General features: G+C 40.9%; 1 protein-coding gene across 7 annotated transcripts in view; it reads right to left on the bottom strand.

Annotated features, from left to right (window-relative positions):
• Window positions 1–15,227, bottom strand: part of LOC111342250 (transient receptor potential-gamma protein) — a 122,780-nt gene that overhangs the window by 96,955 nt on the left and 10,598 nt on the right. For 2 of the 7 annotated variants that reach the window (XM_088743201.1, XM_088743216.1), the window contains 10 exons: window positions 14,702–14,912; window positions 14,195–14,218; window positions 12,332–12,650; window positions 9,428–9,781; window positions 9,059–9,085; window positions 7,371–7,560; window positions 6,721–6,879; window positions 6,513–6,609; window positions 6,155–6,279; window positions 5,565–5,720 (listed from right to left, as the gene is read on the bottom strand). In XM_088743201.1, the coding sequence (XP_088599327.1) occupies window positions 5,565–5,720; window positions 6,155–6,279; window positions 6,513–6,609; window positions 6,721–6,879; window positions 7,371–7,560; window positions 9,059–9,085; window positions 9,428–9,781; window positions 12,332–12,650; window positions 14,195–14,218; window positions 14,702–14,912 (1,662 nt within the window). The remainder of the gene's footprint in view (window positions 1–5,564; window positions 5,721–6,154; window positions 6,280–6,512; window positions 6,610–6,720; window positions 6,880–7,370; window positions 7,561–9,058; window positions 9,086–9,427; window positions 9,782–12,331; window positions 12,651–14,194; window positions 14,219–14,701; window positions 14,913–15,227) is intronic. The other 5 variants (XM_088743209.1, XM_088743204.1, XM_088743214.1 and 2 more) reach the window with 5 other exon arrangements.

The raw sequence follows: 15,227 nt of genomic DNA, 5'->3' as shown, positions 1-15,227 counted from the left end.
AATCAGTAGACCTTACAGGAGGAGATGGTAAGCTAATGAAGGATTTTAGTTTCATTGCGAGCTTTGAATCAATTGTAGAGAAGTGAACATTTAGGATATTGGCAATAGATGGATTATCACAACGTGCTAAACCATCGGCTTCGATACAAGAGATTGGAGAGCTCTGTTTACGTGAAGTGATTTCATTCAAGGTTTTCCACAATGCACTTGGATTGCTCTTCTTAACGGATATTAGGTTTGAGAAGTACTCCGCTTTGCATCTTTGTATTTCTTTGTTGACATAGTTCTCTTCTTCTAACGTGACCAGAGGTGAGGTGAGTTAGATTTAATGGCTCTGCTATGGACATAATCACGTTGGCTCATAGCTTGTGATAAACGCGAGTTCATCCACGGACAGCGGACTCCACGTATCCTTGCTTTCCTTATAAGGGCATGTCTATCACAACAGTTTGTTCCATGTGGAGACGGCAGAGTTGACATCTTCCTTGTTTGCAACAGATTCCCAGTCAACATCTCTCAAGTCAGTTACAAAATCTTCTTTGGCATAATAATTAAAAGAACGATATTCAATAGTTTTCCCTGACGCTTTGGTAACACCTGAGTTAACAACACAGAAAATCATGGAATAAGGTAAAGGTAAAGGTCTCTATTTCTCTAAACAACATACGTGTTTAGTTACAATTTTTTTTAAGGTTGAAATCAGACAGGCGCTTCTGGCAGCCGTGTTTAGTCCGTAGCGATTTCACCTACCCACCCAACCCACCCCAGGGAGGACATCCATCACACAGTAATCTCGTGCGTGGGAAATTAACGTCTCCTACCCCAACCCTGCAGGAGACGGGACCTCCATTTATTCGTCCCTATCCGAGAAGACTAGAATATCTAACCGTTTCTTGATGTTAAAGAAAGGAAGCATATTCTTCTCAATTAATTGTAAGACCCTAACTGTTGGTCCGGCCGGTATTGAACTCTCGACCTCCCGCACGGCAGTCCGGCGCTCTCCCAATTGAGCTAACCAGGCGGCGGTTCCGTCACTTATTGTTAAATGAATAACTCCGAGATCAGTCACTCGATACATCGTATTCGAAAACAATAGATCAGTCAGAGTAGATCATCTTTCTGTAAGCCGGTGTTGGTTTGTTGATAAGCTGGCCAAGTTCGCGAGAATTTGTTACCTGAATCAATTTACTATTCATGGCTTTCTCGTTATTATTCAAGTTCGAGTCTATGAAATTAACGTTAAAGTGACCGAGTACAATCAACTCAATGTTTTAAGGTAATACGGATAATGAAGTGTCCAGATCTTGAATAAATGACTCCACATTCCGGTCAGGCGCGCGATAGATAGTCCAAATCAACAGCTTTTTGCATTTAGACCGACATATTTCGATAAAATATGACTCGGCAGAAGAAGTACCGAGATCAGGCCTTGGGCGATAAGGAATCCCGTCCCGAACGTAAGCCATACATCCATCGCCAACTTTTCCCAAGCTATCAGATCGTACGCAAGAGTAGCCAGGAAGGTGTATTTCTTTATCCAAGATGGACGGTTTGAGCCAGGTTTCTGATACAGTGAAAACATCGAAGGGCTTGCTCTCCATTAGTATCTTTAATGCAGTAAATGGCTTGAACCCGGGGGTAACATGTGAAGGTGTAGTCTGATCGTCCGGGTGAGTGTATTCCTGAGAAGGACTGTTGTCGGTGGTAGTGACTGACGTTTCGACAACCTGTGCGGAAGTCATCATCAGAGTCAAGTGAATGATTGTTGTCAGTAGAATGTTCTTATTCCAGTTCGTGTGAAATGATCGGTTGGTTTTGCCGTGATGTTATTGGCTGTAAGACTCAAGTGACGTAAGTCGGTCGTGATTGGTCTGTTTCGATCTGTCGGTAAAGTTAGGTCATTCTTGTGATGTTTATGTCGTGAATGAGTCGTTTGTATGGAGCGGGTAGTTGCTGACATCTGTTTAGGGGAGTCTGTTCTAAGTTAGTAAACCAGCTTTCCAGAGTCAGTCGTTGAAAATAGTCAGTGCTGTAGGTTAGTCATTGCGCAGAGTCCTAGTAAATGTTGTGGTTGGTAAGTCGATGGCGTTCAGCAATGTGATTTCCGACATCACCTTTCCTCGTCGCCCGTCTGTGTTCAGTCAGTCTTGTTATGAGGTTTCTGCCAGTCTCACCGATGTAGGAGGCTTGGCAGTCAGAACAGTTGATCTTATGAATCGTTCCCTGTCTGTTCCTCGGTTCGTCTTTGTCTTTAACGTTGGTTAGTAACTGACGTCGTGTGGTGATGGGTTTGTGGGCGACGCGGATATTGGAGGGTAGTAAGATGCGCGAGATGTTTTCAGACATGCCTTTTATGTACGGTACGGTTGCTATAGTCGTAAGGGGTTGCGGTGTCGTCTGTTTCGGTAGTGGTAGTGGGTCGGTGAGTGTTTCGTCGGATGAAGTCGTTGTTGTAGTTGTTCTTCGTAAAAACACGGTGAAGGTATTTGTTCTCGTCGGATAAGCTGTCTGTCGAGTCGCATACTAGTTGTGCGCGTCGTGTTAGAGTTCTGATAGTTGTGGCTTTGTGTGATGTAGGGTTGTAGGATGACTTGTCTAGTAATCGGTCGGTGTGTGTCGGTTTTCTGTAAACTGTCGTCCGTTATGAGTTGTCGTTGTGGCTTACCAGGCAGTCTAGAAAAGGAAGTTTGCCATTTTCTTCGACTTCTCTGGTAAACTGTATGTCAGTGTTTTGTTCGTTAAGGTGGTGGTGGAATGCGTCAATTTCGTCGTGTCGAACGGCGGTGAATGTGTCGTCAACGTAATGTAACCAAAGCGGTATCGTTTGTCGGCAAGTCGAAAGGGCGCGTTCCTCGATGTTCTGCATCACAATTTCTGCTATAACAACAGAAACTGGAGACCCCATGGCAGTGCCGTGTAACTGTTTGTAGTGTTTACCGTTGTACTGAAAGTAAGTAGACGTTAGGCAAATGTTTAGCAAGTCCATGATGTCGTCTGTCGGTAGCGGTAGTGGGTCGGTAGATTGTCGGATTGCAGTCTCAGTGCATTGTACTGCCAATTGAAGTGGAATACTTGTGAACAGTGACTTCACATCAAATGACACTAGTTTGTAGTCGTCAGGTATCTGAACAGTCTTGGTAGCGTTAATGAAGTCTTCAGTGGATTGTAGTTTATGTCTTATGTTACAAAAACGTAGGCAACTTTTTGGTCAGAAGTTCTTTTCAGACTAATGACCAACCAGGCACTTTTAAATGCGCTCGTGCACGATGCAAAACGTGTCTTTTCATTCACAACACTGATAAAATATCGGGACCTAAACGATCCATTAAGATCACCGATCACTTCACGTGCACCTCCGCCAATGTAATCTATTGCATAACTTGCACTTATTGCAAAAAGATATACATCGGCGAAACAGGCAGAAGACTAGGTGACCGATTCCGAGAACACCTTCGAGACGTGGAAAGGACTGACAAGAACACATCGAAACCAGTCGCTAGACATTTTAATTTACCTAATCATTCTAAGCAACATATGGCAATCTGCGGTCTTTCCTTACACTTAGGTAGCACGGAAAGCCGTAAAAATCTTGAACAAAAGCTCATCTTTCAAACCGGCAGTCTAAATCCCACAGGGATCAACGAACGCTTTTCATTCCACTAATTTATTCTTGTTTTTCTCGTTGCCATGTTCCCACCAATAAGATAGCTCCATTCTCTGCCTTTAAAAGCACACACAACCCACAATTCCTCTATTCGCTCCGACGAAGGGCTAACGCTCGATACGTCAGCTTTTGTAATCGTTACGGTGGCCAGTTTACCACTTCAACTTTGTTGATATATCCAAGTTATTATGTCTGGATTTGTCGGTTAGCGATTGTAGTATTGTCGTCAGGTACTTGGATAGTTGGTATGTGGGAGAGCCACAGAAAGAAACAATAGGTCGCATCGGGAAACCAGGTTTGTGTAGTTTCGGCAAACCGTAGAGTTTCGGTGGCTGTGGTACCGAGCAGCTCAGTCGATAGTACCGTTGGGTGTCAAAGGCGTTCGTTTTCTTGAATGTCAGTAGTTTACTGTTGAGTTTACGTTGAAGTGCAGGAGTTGGGTCACGTTTGAGTTCTTCGTAGGTTCGTTTGTCGTTAACTAGTGCTTACATTTTGTCGTGATAGTCAGTTTTGTCCATAACAACAGTAACTCGTCCTTTGTCCGCTGGTAGGATGACTATGCTCTCGTCGTTGCTCAGTCGTTTCAGTGTGCGTTGTTCGTCTTTAGTCAAGTTGCTGTCATGTAGTGACGTTGATTGTATAGTGGAGGCAATTCTGCTTCTGATATTATCCTTGGTCGGCTCAGATAGCTCTCGTTGCCGAGACAGGGCCGCCTCAACACTAGATACAATAGCCTCGGTCGGTATGTGTTTAGGTGTTACTGAGTGTGTTAGTCCGTATGATAATACCTGAATTTCAGTCTTGTCTAAGGAACGAGAAGAAATGTTACTTACCCAGTTGTCATCCGGTTTGCTTCGCTTTTTGATTCAGTTGTCGTCCGGTTTGCTTTGCTTTTTGTATCTTTAAAGAATCCAATTTCGGCATTAAACTTCTCACGTTTAAGTGTGCTATGTTGAGACCTCTAGAGCGGGTAAAATTTTCAGCAGATAGCTTCACTGGCGGGCCAGGGTTTAGTGAGACATCATTGCATTGTAGAAGTAGAGTGACGAGAAGGACATCTCTTGTTGGGTTGACAAGCAGGGCCGAAGCGTTGCGGGAGAGACCAAAATGGCGTTTGTTTCGATGAAGCGATTTCCTCAGTGAGAATTTAGTACGTGAAAAAGCGTTAACTTCCTGCCCAACCGCCAAACCAGTACTCGTGTAAACGCTATTCGGTTGTGGACCAAAACATGGATCCCGTAAATTCCTCTGAATCGTGTATATTAGCAAGAGTAATACGGAGCCTCTGAGCACGTTTAACCGCCATTGCTTATGATCATGTACCGTGGTAGCAAACAGTAAAAAAAATTGGAAAATGACGGCCAAATTGATACTGAAAAATTTCATCGGTGCCAAGAAAGTAACAGTTTAGCCGCGCATCAAAATCAGTTGTAAGTAATAAGACTCAGACGGTCAATTTGTTGGTGGTTCGCGCGTATTACACGCCATGTTCTTATTTTTCAACGACGCAATTTTCTTTCAGTCCTTCGTATACACTTAGTTAACTTTGCGCATGCACTTTACAAGCTTAGGTGCGATTTGTGACTGTATGAAAATAGTGATTGAGTCGAAATTTCCATGGAAAGCCCCAGAATCGTGAGTATGTTTGTGCTCCAAATTAGAAACGAACATACCTAAGAGCGCCTACAAAAGAAAAGTTATACGAACCTGGGCTTTCAAAAAGAAGAGGGTCAAAACTAGATGTACTTATGTTCCTTATCCAGAGATTTTTTATCATAGAGCAGGAATTATGCGGTTCCCAAATAGTTTCCTTCGTATGACGAAGGAGCTCTCAGCAGGGGGCTTCAGACTAATGAATGCATTATGTATGTATGTATTATAATTAGAAACCAAACCTCACCTCAAGTCGAGGTGTCTCTGGTGTAAAAGGAGAGTTAAATTTGGCGCTATGTTCCTCAACCTGAATACTGCTTCCATTGCAATCGTGGCAGAACTTAGGTCCCAAGTAAGTTAAGAGGCAGCCATCGACGGCAATTCCTTGCGAATCATACCACGCCTTTAAATGCCAATCGAAGAAAACTTCAGTTACATGAAGGACCCACACGAATGCGAGGCTCAGAGATTGACAAAGACAAACAGGATTACAACACTCTGCAAATCTAGTTGTATATATCTTTATGCGTATATAACTTTTTATTCGATTTTTGTGTTATTAACTAAAGATTGATTAAAAAAAAAACATCATTGTAAACTACTCACGACCACACAAATCTCAAGTCTGCTTCAAACGCTTAGAGGGAATAAAGAAAATACGGCAGAGCATCTACTTTCCCTCATCTTACATTCAAATTTTCTTTAGAGAAGGGATTGTTATGTTAAAAAAAGATGACAAAGGTGTTTCGTTGTTTCATGATGTAGCAGGATCGACCCTTTATAGTAGGGAACTTCATATTTAGCATTCACCGGAATGTGGACCTGAAAGACACTTACTCCTTGGCCAAACGCAAGTTTCTCCTCCTTGTTTCCAAGCGGTTTGAATACTTGCCGTGCTATCTGACTGGTCATTTTCCGATTTCCTTCATTTTCTTGAATCAAGTGATCTATCTTTTTCTCTTCTAAATAAAGAGAGGAAACAGCCCATTAACTTGACCTGTTTTGAATCGAAACGAAATCATTACAATACGCCTCTGTTTAATTGTTATCTTTAGATTCTTTAAGAAATTCGTTCAATCATAGCCTTGGCTGTTTTTAGTAGGACAACAACCCTTTCGCCCCTTTTCTTGGTTTATGAACGTATCACAAATGTGTGATCGAGGTTATGATCCACAAATCTAGCATATCGCCCTACCTGTGAGTGGAAATTCATAACCATACTTCTCGAAGTAGATTGTTTGTAAGCTATCCACCAATTTATCCAGGTTGTCACTCTGTCGAATCAGAGAAAGCTAAAATCAAAATCAAAGTAAAATAACTGAGCAGACGTAAATGATAATTTTTAACAACAGTGGCCTCTGTCAAAATTCACAAAATTAATTAGCGCAGCGTTACCAGCTTACCCGACCTTCCTCGTCTAAAGCAGGACTGTCAAAGTGTGTTCTCCAAAACACTTTCAGTGGGATAGACAAAATGTTGAAAGGTACTGGTATCGGATGATAGGTACTGTAAGTCCTAACAGTAATGGCTTTCTTGAAAGACCACTCCTGGAGTGAATTATTCTAATAATGGAGAAACAAAGAGTGATTTAACAGTCTCTAGAGACCTACCAGTGGATAGGAACCACAGGCACCACTCCTTTAAGAGAAGAAAAACTATGTCGTATCATACAACAATCTTGAACGTCATTTTCGTCCTTAAAAACTCATTCTTATAGTTTCAGTCCGAAACCACGAATCCAGTTTTGCGGACGGGTTCCATAAAAAGTCATTCAAGGGAGCCTTGAGCCACTCTTCTTGAACTGACCATCGCTCAGGCAGAGAAAGTAAATGGCTATCATAATATGGGACATTTTGAGCCAATTGGATTTAAATGTCGGTAGCCAAAAAAAATTCGTATGATCATAGAAGTTTATCAACTTAACGGAAAATGTATCTGACATCTTACGCCAAAAAGAGTCCCAGTTTACAGTCGAGGACTTCTCGTATTTTCTTCATTCTGGATTACGGAAAGAATGAATTACTACCGCTAGGGTAGAAAGACTGTTTAGTACCTGAACGTGCTGATAGGTATTGGAGAGCAAAGCAATCATCATGTTAACGAGAAGAATAACTGCTATGATTAAGAAGAAGCTGTACAGGAGACGAACCATAAAAGCGGAAGGATTGTCGACGGAATTCAATTTATCCAGGTCGCCTAAGCCCAGTAAAGACCAGCTTAGGTGCGTCGCCATGTTCCACCAACTAGAGAACAATTTCAAAAGTAACGAATTAGATCAAATAATCATTTGGAAATTTCTATTGAGACCATAATGACCGCCACAGCTACTTCCAAACATCAGCGTCCTTCTCTTATTTGGATCATCCTTCAAGTTGATCGAAAAATATTCTTTGAAAGTTATTCCGTTGAGGAATCAATCCAGCGAGAATTTCCGATAACCAGCCACTTTGAAGCTACTTTGAACCAGCGGCGAGAACTTCTTGGGCAATTAAGTGACCATTATGAAATTGTCACCCTGGACACGAGTCAAAATTCCCCCAAAGGGCTTCCCTACGGTTCAGAACTTTTATAGAATTTTTTTCCATCAACTTGTCTGGCTTTCTTGATTCAGAGTCTCGAAGCAAGGAGGCGGGATTTAGTCCTTGAATCAAGTGATTTCCGCAATTGGTTAAATCCACTGATCTGACGAAGCCTTCCTCCTTTCCTTCCTCTTAACACAAGCAGTAGTAGGATGAGAGATCAGTTACAAGTCGACAAAGTGGCCTGAATTCGATACCAAGGAACACAAATAACGTGAGCACACTATATAATTCTTCATTTCAAAAACGAGTGTCGGAGTGGGTCGACTTCACCGCGCAGGTTAGTCTGGGATCGATACTCGGGACACAAATCTAATGCAAACAAAGGTTTGTTTCCCGATTAACGATCCCAGACAAACTTGGGCGGCGAACTCGACCCACTCGCCCACTCGTTTCTGAAATGGGGAATAGGTTAGAGTTTATTAGTTACGGAATAACAAAGAGGAGCATAAACTCCCATACAAAGCTTTATAATATTATACTCTCATAGAGAAATTGGCCCCTGTGGATCATCGATCCAAAAGATTTTACTTTCAAAAGAACTTGTCAGGTCTATTACGTCAAACAACATATGTATGTCTTAGTATGCAAAAACAAGTAAACGGAAATACAAATGATTACTTTTGGATCTATTTTAGACGGGAAAAACCGCAAGGTGCCTCTTTTAGGTAAAAGATACATTGAATAGCTGGCTGCTTGTGGAGGTTTTGAGAAACGAAGTTATATAAATTGGTCGCGAGGCTGCGAGAGGAATGGGAGGAAAACAGAGTACTTTAGACGCGCGCTGCTCGGCCTATTGTTTCGTAACTCTACTGCCACAAAAAGGAGCGGCTTCTTCCTGAGAGTTTTCATGATGAAAAGTAAAATATTTTGGCAAAGCTAAACCCGTACTTGTTGTCTCTCGACAGACCTTATGATTAGTTTCCCTTTCTCTGGGGTAGACAGATAGCCAGCCGTTAATCCCTTTTTAACACAAGTGAATCCTAGTGAGGTACTGGATTGTTGACTTTCTTGCCCCACAACTTCAGCTTGCAACACTGAGTTTTGAATAATCGCGACGTACTAAAAACGAACATCTCATGAAAGAATGGCATAATTTGGCAAGTCAGTGTAAAATGTTAAAAATAAGAATGGAAAACAACAAGAACAATTTTACCCTTACCAAATTATCCCTGATTCACCGCATGCCCTTTAAAAGATAGGAGAGAAACAATCATAAAAATAGAAAACACATGACCTTTTATAGAAAGTTTGGCATTCTGGGGTAAGTAGTTTTACACTCCTGTTAGGTTTCCCATCGAAAACCTAAATCTCACTTAATTCACGTTTAGCCAATTTTTTCCACCGTCGGGCGCCTATACACAAATAAAGTTCCTTTTTATAACGTCAAAGAAAAGCTCCTCTAGCTACCCACTTAAACGCATTCACGCTCTAACGGAAAAAGGAAAAAAATTAAAAAAACCCAACAATGCAAGTTAGAGTCTGTCATTCATAGGCTCGAAAACAAAGCAAGATCACGAACTGTACTCACAAATCCTCCGCAGAATCTTTTCCTGAGGTATAGGCTTTCTCAGTAACATAAATCTTGGTGATGGCCAGAGAAAACGCCAGAATTATGGCCAAACCCTGCCAAAATATCGCAAACACATCCCTGATAATGGAGAATAAGGCGATTTGTATTGGGCCCAATTTCTGCTTGCACTCCATGACTTGACCAAAGGTCCTCAGAGCGAGAACCATGGCGATAAAGCCATAGAAATACTCCGCCACAGCCAAAAATCTGTTGTTTGATACGTCCGTGGAGTTACTCCATGTGATCATGCGTAAGATGAAGGTAATCAGGTAGAAAAAAAGAGTAATGAGGTCAAGCACATTCCAACGGTCACTATAAAAAGGATGGATATAAGCTGCATAAGAAGATCATAAATAAACATAGTTATTGCAAAGATCCCATGTCATTCATATGCAAGTAGAATCAGTTCTCGCATGCAGACTATATGCTATTACATTTTTCATACAAAAAAATGATTAAAAGAATAGATTACAATTAAAATGAGAGCGTTATGCTAATTTTTATCTTTCTCTTGCTTGCTGTTTTCAAAGTCATTATAGCGTGTAGTTTAAAACTTTTGTATGTCCATTCTCAACGAGAAGAATCAGCAGCACACTCATTTTCAATATTCAGGATCCCGACATAGGTGAAACCCAATCAATGACCTGCTTTTACCTAAAACAAATAATAATATTCGGCAACCCATTATGGTGTACCTTAAAAATAACATTGGTCCATGATAATGTACCCAAAAATAAAGAGACACCAAGGCCCGGTTTAAACTTCGCATTTTACATGCGCCGAATCTAACTGCCGAATTAAGTGCATGTAAAATGCGACGTTTACATCAATTAAATTCGGCAGATTTGTATTAAATGCGAGTTCAGTCGAATTTTCGACTGATCCAGTCGAAAATGCGACTGAAGATCGACAGTTGATTTAAACGCTGCATTTTACATGTGCCGAGTCTATTCATAAATTATGTTTAATTATATTTTACCCATAAAGAAAACTGGCGGGAAAGAATCGAACATCAGAATATGTAGTCCACACCTTGTGCCACCAGCCTTCATTTCGTATCAATCGACGGCACGATCGGTGTCTTGGGACGCGTGCTATGGCATTCCTTTGCGATAGGAAAAGCATAACAAGGGAACAAACATACAGAAGCCGTCTTCTTCTTGCTAGCAGATGATACACTGCGATCTGCATTATGTCGCCGTTTCCTGTTAGCGTGAATGGTGCTTGAGAGGCATAAACGCCGCAAACACAAAATATCCTCTTTTTTTTTGTCAGCCATATTGGCGGGGGACTTAGAGCGGAGTCTGGGAATGAAGCTGGCACTCGCACTCGGCAGTTAAATTTGGCACAATTAAATACGACGTTTAAATCAAATGCCGAACTTTTTTAATTCAGGTCGACTTAAATTAGTATTAGATTCGGCGCATGTAAAATGCAACGTTTAAACCGGGCCTCACCTACTGATGTGCTTGAATATGTACCAAAACAGCTACTCCCCCCCCCCCTCCTTCAAGAAAAAAGAGAAAAGGAAGGGAGGGAACATCTACGAAAACCTGACACGAATCATGTTATATGAAGCCACTCTAATCTATGTAAAATTATGACTAGCGTTTTTTGCGGCGTGCCACGCGCTATTGTGAAAAGTAATCGAAGTAAACAACAACATTCCGTTGAGTTATTTTCCCGTTATTTCTGATAAATTTGCAATTCAACGTCCGCGTTCAAATATATACTTTGCCATTGAGCGGTTTTGGTATAAACTAAGAAGAGGACAATGTTCGACTAGCATCGCCCTTAGAAAATATATTTTAACGTCCACGCGGTCGTCTAAGAAAGTTGGATCATTTGTCGCAGAATGTCGAATTTTTACGGGTTTCTTGAAGAGATAGTTGAACTGCAAGTGTGAAGAAGGAGCGACGCATTTTTTAGTCGAATGGATCACTACAAGAAACAGCTAGTTTTTTTTTTTTATCCTCGTATCACCATCGCAAGGGGACCGAGAGTTGAAGGCGGACAATCCTCCGGACCGAAGTCCATTGAGACGGTACACTTAGTCTTCCATGAGGGCTTTAAAAGGCGGAAATGTAGAGTGATCGGTTTCTCCCAAGAAGAGTGGCGATTGATCACTGGCGCGGCCTATTCCATATAAGATTTTTCATGGCCAGTTTGTAGCGAAACGGAGACATCGTTACCTTCGAAAAACATATCTATGGCTTTCTGCTGTTTTTTCCTGAAATTTCTCTATCCCAAAAGTCGCACAAAGTTCATTAAAATCTCGTCGTAGATCGTTGTTGTCCGGAAAGGTGACCATGAAGGCAGTCATGTTCACCATCTTTTTCGTTAGTATGAAAGAAAACAACCAACTTTAGCCAATCATAATTTACGCAAAGATCCAAAAAACGGTTAACCAATAAAAAAATCATTACATATTTTCATGCATAAGAGCGACGCCATATAACACGATTCACGTCAGGTTTTCGTAGAAGGTTCCCTCGCTTCTGTTTCTCCTTGGAGGGGCAGGGGGGCTCCGACTACACTAGGCTACAAAACATTGAATACTGGCTCCTACTGATGCACCCAAGCGTTGAAAATGGTGCACTTTATCATGTGTTATGCAACTCTAAAAAATGAATGGTGGCTCATAGTGTTGCACCCAACCACGCAATAGTGGTCCATTTCGTTACCTTAGTTAAGATGGTTAATTCTTTCTCTGTCACCTAAACCCAAGGATTCACTTGTCACATAGATGTATGTCATCTACATGTGTGTGAACCAAGTATTTTCCGAAAGTCAAATAGGCCAATCAAAAACTGAAAATCAACAATGATTTCGATAAACATATACAGTCAAAAACTGAAATACCTGAAGTAACTAAGAAACTTCTTAAGCAAGATATCGTCATTTTCTGCAGTCCCATTTTCTTCTTGGTGGTTGAGTTTATCATAATTTCTCTCCCTTATTGTGCGTGCTTTTACTCCGGCCGTTTTAGCTCTTATAAACTTATCCACCTCCATTAAAATGCGTCCCAGGAAGAAAACAAAGATAACCCATTCTAGTGCACTGAAGGAAATTGTTGAAGGAGACAGGCAAATGGCGAAGTGAAGACCAAGGAGGGTAAGGTAGCTCAACGTGTCGCGAAAAAAGATGAAATAAGGAGTCGTAAAGTATTCCTTGTATTTTTCTAGAAGAAAATGAATGAGACACCAGCTTAGAGTGGAGACTCTCGAAAGAAAACTCCGACTGCAATGATAGTCTAACAAAAATTTTTCGAAAAAAATTCTTTAAGTATCACAGAAGGGAAATTAGCATTTTCATTCAAAATGAAATAGCGTAAAAACTATTTGCGCTATCCTTATAAAAGTACACATTTTCTTAAAGCCTAATTAACACGGATTTCGGATATTTCTTTATTTTTTCGATTTTTTCTATTGAACAGAATGGGAGCTTATTCTTTCACACGGAGACACTCGACAAGATGAGTGTATTTCACGACACTCTTGGTGGACTCCTTCTGTCTTTTATCGGAACGTGACCTACACATGTTGAACTAAAAAAAAGCGTGTCTGGGATTAGTCTTTTGACGCTTAGTTATTTTTCAATCATTTTATTTTTCAAAGTACCGCTTTTGAACAAAGTTTTCGATGTAGAGGCAAAATCTCAAAAAGTAAGGGGAAAAATCAAAATTCCCAGACAAACCTTTTGGGTTCATTACTGACATTTTTTTCCAAATCTGACGAAAATTGACCGAGTATCGGCCGAGAATTAACTCTTCAAAGTTCAGAACTCGAGCTTAAACACTTTAAGAGAAAAAGCGACTTAAGGTTTTCGGTGCGTCGGCGTTTGTTTGCATAAACGCGTTCCCACCTCACGCCTGTGAAGGCTGTTATCAAATCGCATTGAAGCAAGCCATTTGACACCGTTTTGCCTATCGGCGCCGACGCGACACAATATGTAACGAGTTAAGTCGAGCAGGTTAAGTGTAATACGCGTGATTATGGAGCTGTTTGTATCATTATGAAAGATGCTATGGAAGATGCTACGACCAGAAAAAAGAGAAGGAAAGAGGTCAGGCTGAGGAAAGAGAGTTACCCAACAAAAGCAACACAGCTTTTCGACGTTCGATGCTCGAAGTGCAGTGCCACGCGAAGGATGATGCACTGTCGGCGGTATTATTCGCAAACTAGTGCCCACGGCAACTTCGATAGAAATAGACTCTGGCCACTGAATCTCTCTGAGTTTAGTAGGAACCCCTATTACTATCGGTGAAAAATATTTCCGCTCCGATGGAAACTGCGATAAAATTTTCCTTTTTCCAGAGCGACAAAAGAAACTTGTCGCTTTTGGTCTTGATAACAGCTAGTAAACAACACTTGAATTACAAAAACAATCTTTCTATATATCTAGTTTTCGGAAAGAGCTACTGCAGGTATACTTGATAACGAATGAGCAAGAAAATCAAGACTGGTTTAAAACCGTTAGTAAGTGACGAGATCAAGTTAACATGAAATGTAATCAATCTCGCGCCTTTTGTTCTACCCTCAAATTAGTTCTTACTTTATATCTCCTGAAGTAAAAAAGATATTAAAATAAAAATTTCAGAAGATGATAGATTTTATTTTCATAATATTAAATTTTCAGGAAATTGAAAAAAGTATATTTCTTTTCCTTCTATGATACCTTAAACGGTCTATGGAGATCTAGCTACCAAAATTAACCCGTCCTCACCATAGATGTCCTTTTCCTCGATACCTGTAACAGAAGTGAAACATTTAAACTATTAAGTCAGTAACACTTCCGAACAACTCTAGCTTAGAATGGAGACTTTCAAAAAGAAACCTCCGACAGCACTAGTCGTCTGTCAAAAATTATTCGTAAAAAATCTTGAACGGTCTAGGGAAATCATATCTAGCTACCAAAATTAGCCCATCCTCACCACATAGGTCCTCTTCCACAATACCTGTAACCTAAGTGAAACATTTAAATCATAAAGCCAGTAACACTTCCGAGCAGTGAAGAGAGATTTGAAAGCCATAAAAATATATGACTTCTTAAAAGATTTCTCAATTTGAGTTGTAACAACTGCATGTAACACTTTCTTGTTCTCTTTGGAACCAAGTAGGAAAATAATCATTCTGAGGAGGGGTGTTTCATATAGAAATTTTAAATCTCTTGACTACCACGGAGCTTACTACGCAAAGTACACACGCACTACTAATGGGCGATATCACAAACCTCTCCTGTTCCTCAAGGCCTGTTTAAACAAATGCACAGCGAAGAAAATTGCAAAGAGCAAGGGAAATAAGACGAAGTCAAACACTGTCCAGAGGTTGAGAAAAAAGTATCCCCATCGTCCAGGTTTCCGCCATGATTCTGTTCTTACTGAGGAAAAAGAGCCGTACCATGTGGAGTTGAGCAAGTCATACACCATTGGGTGAGCGATGAACTGCGAAAAAAAATTCGTTGTTGTGTTACTCATAGGCGTACGAGCCGGGGGGGCGGGGGGGCTGCAGCCCCCCCCCCCCCCCAGCTGCGGAAATTAGGTAATTTTTCGGGCAAAACGCTCTTGATTCGGGCCATGACATTTGGGAGAAAATATTATAATTTAATGCCGTTGGCGTGATTTCCAAAAGTCGTAAATAAAGTTTCTAGTTAATTACTTTTCAGATGATTAGATGCCCGAAAGTGGTGTCTTCAGAGATTTCGTAATTTGAATAATATCGTGTAAAATGTAAAGTGCATCGTTTCGGTAACTTCTGCT

The sequence above is a fragment of the Stylophora pistillata genome, chromosome 1 (genome assembly GCF_964205215.1).
Source record: "Stylophora pistillata chromosome 1, jaStyPist1.2, whole genome shotgun sequence".
NCBI classification, from domain to species: Eukaryota; Metazoa; Cnidaria; class Anthozoa; order Scleractinia; family Pocilloporidae; genus Stylophora; species Stylophora pistillata.
Note: the sequence above shows the minus strand (reverse complement) of the source record. Positions and strands in the feature narration are given on the sequence as shown.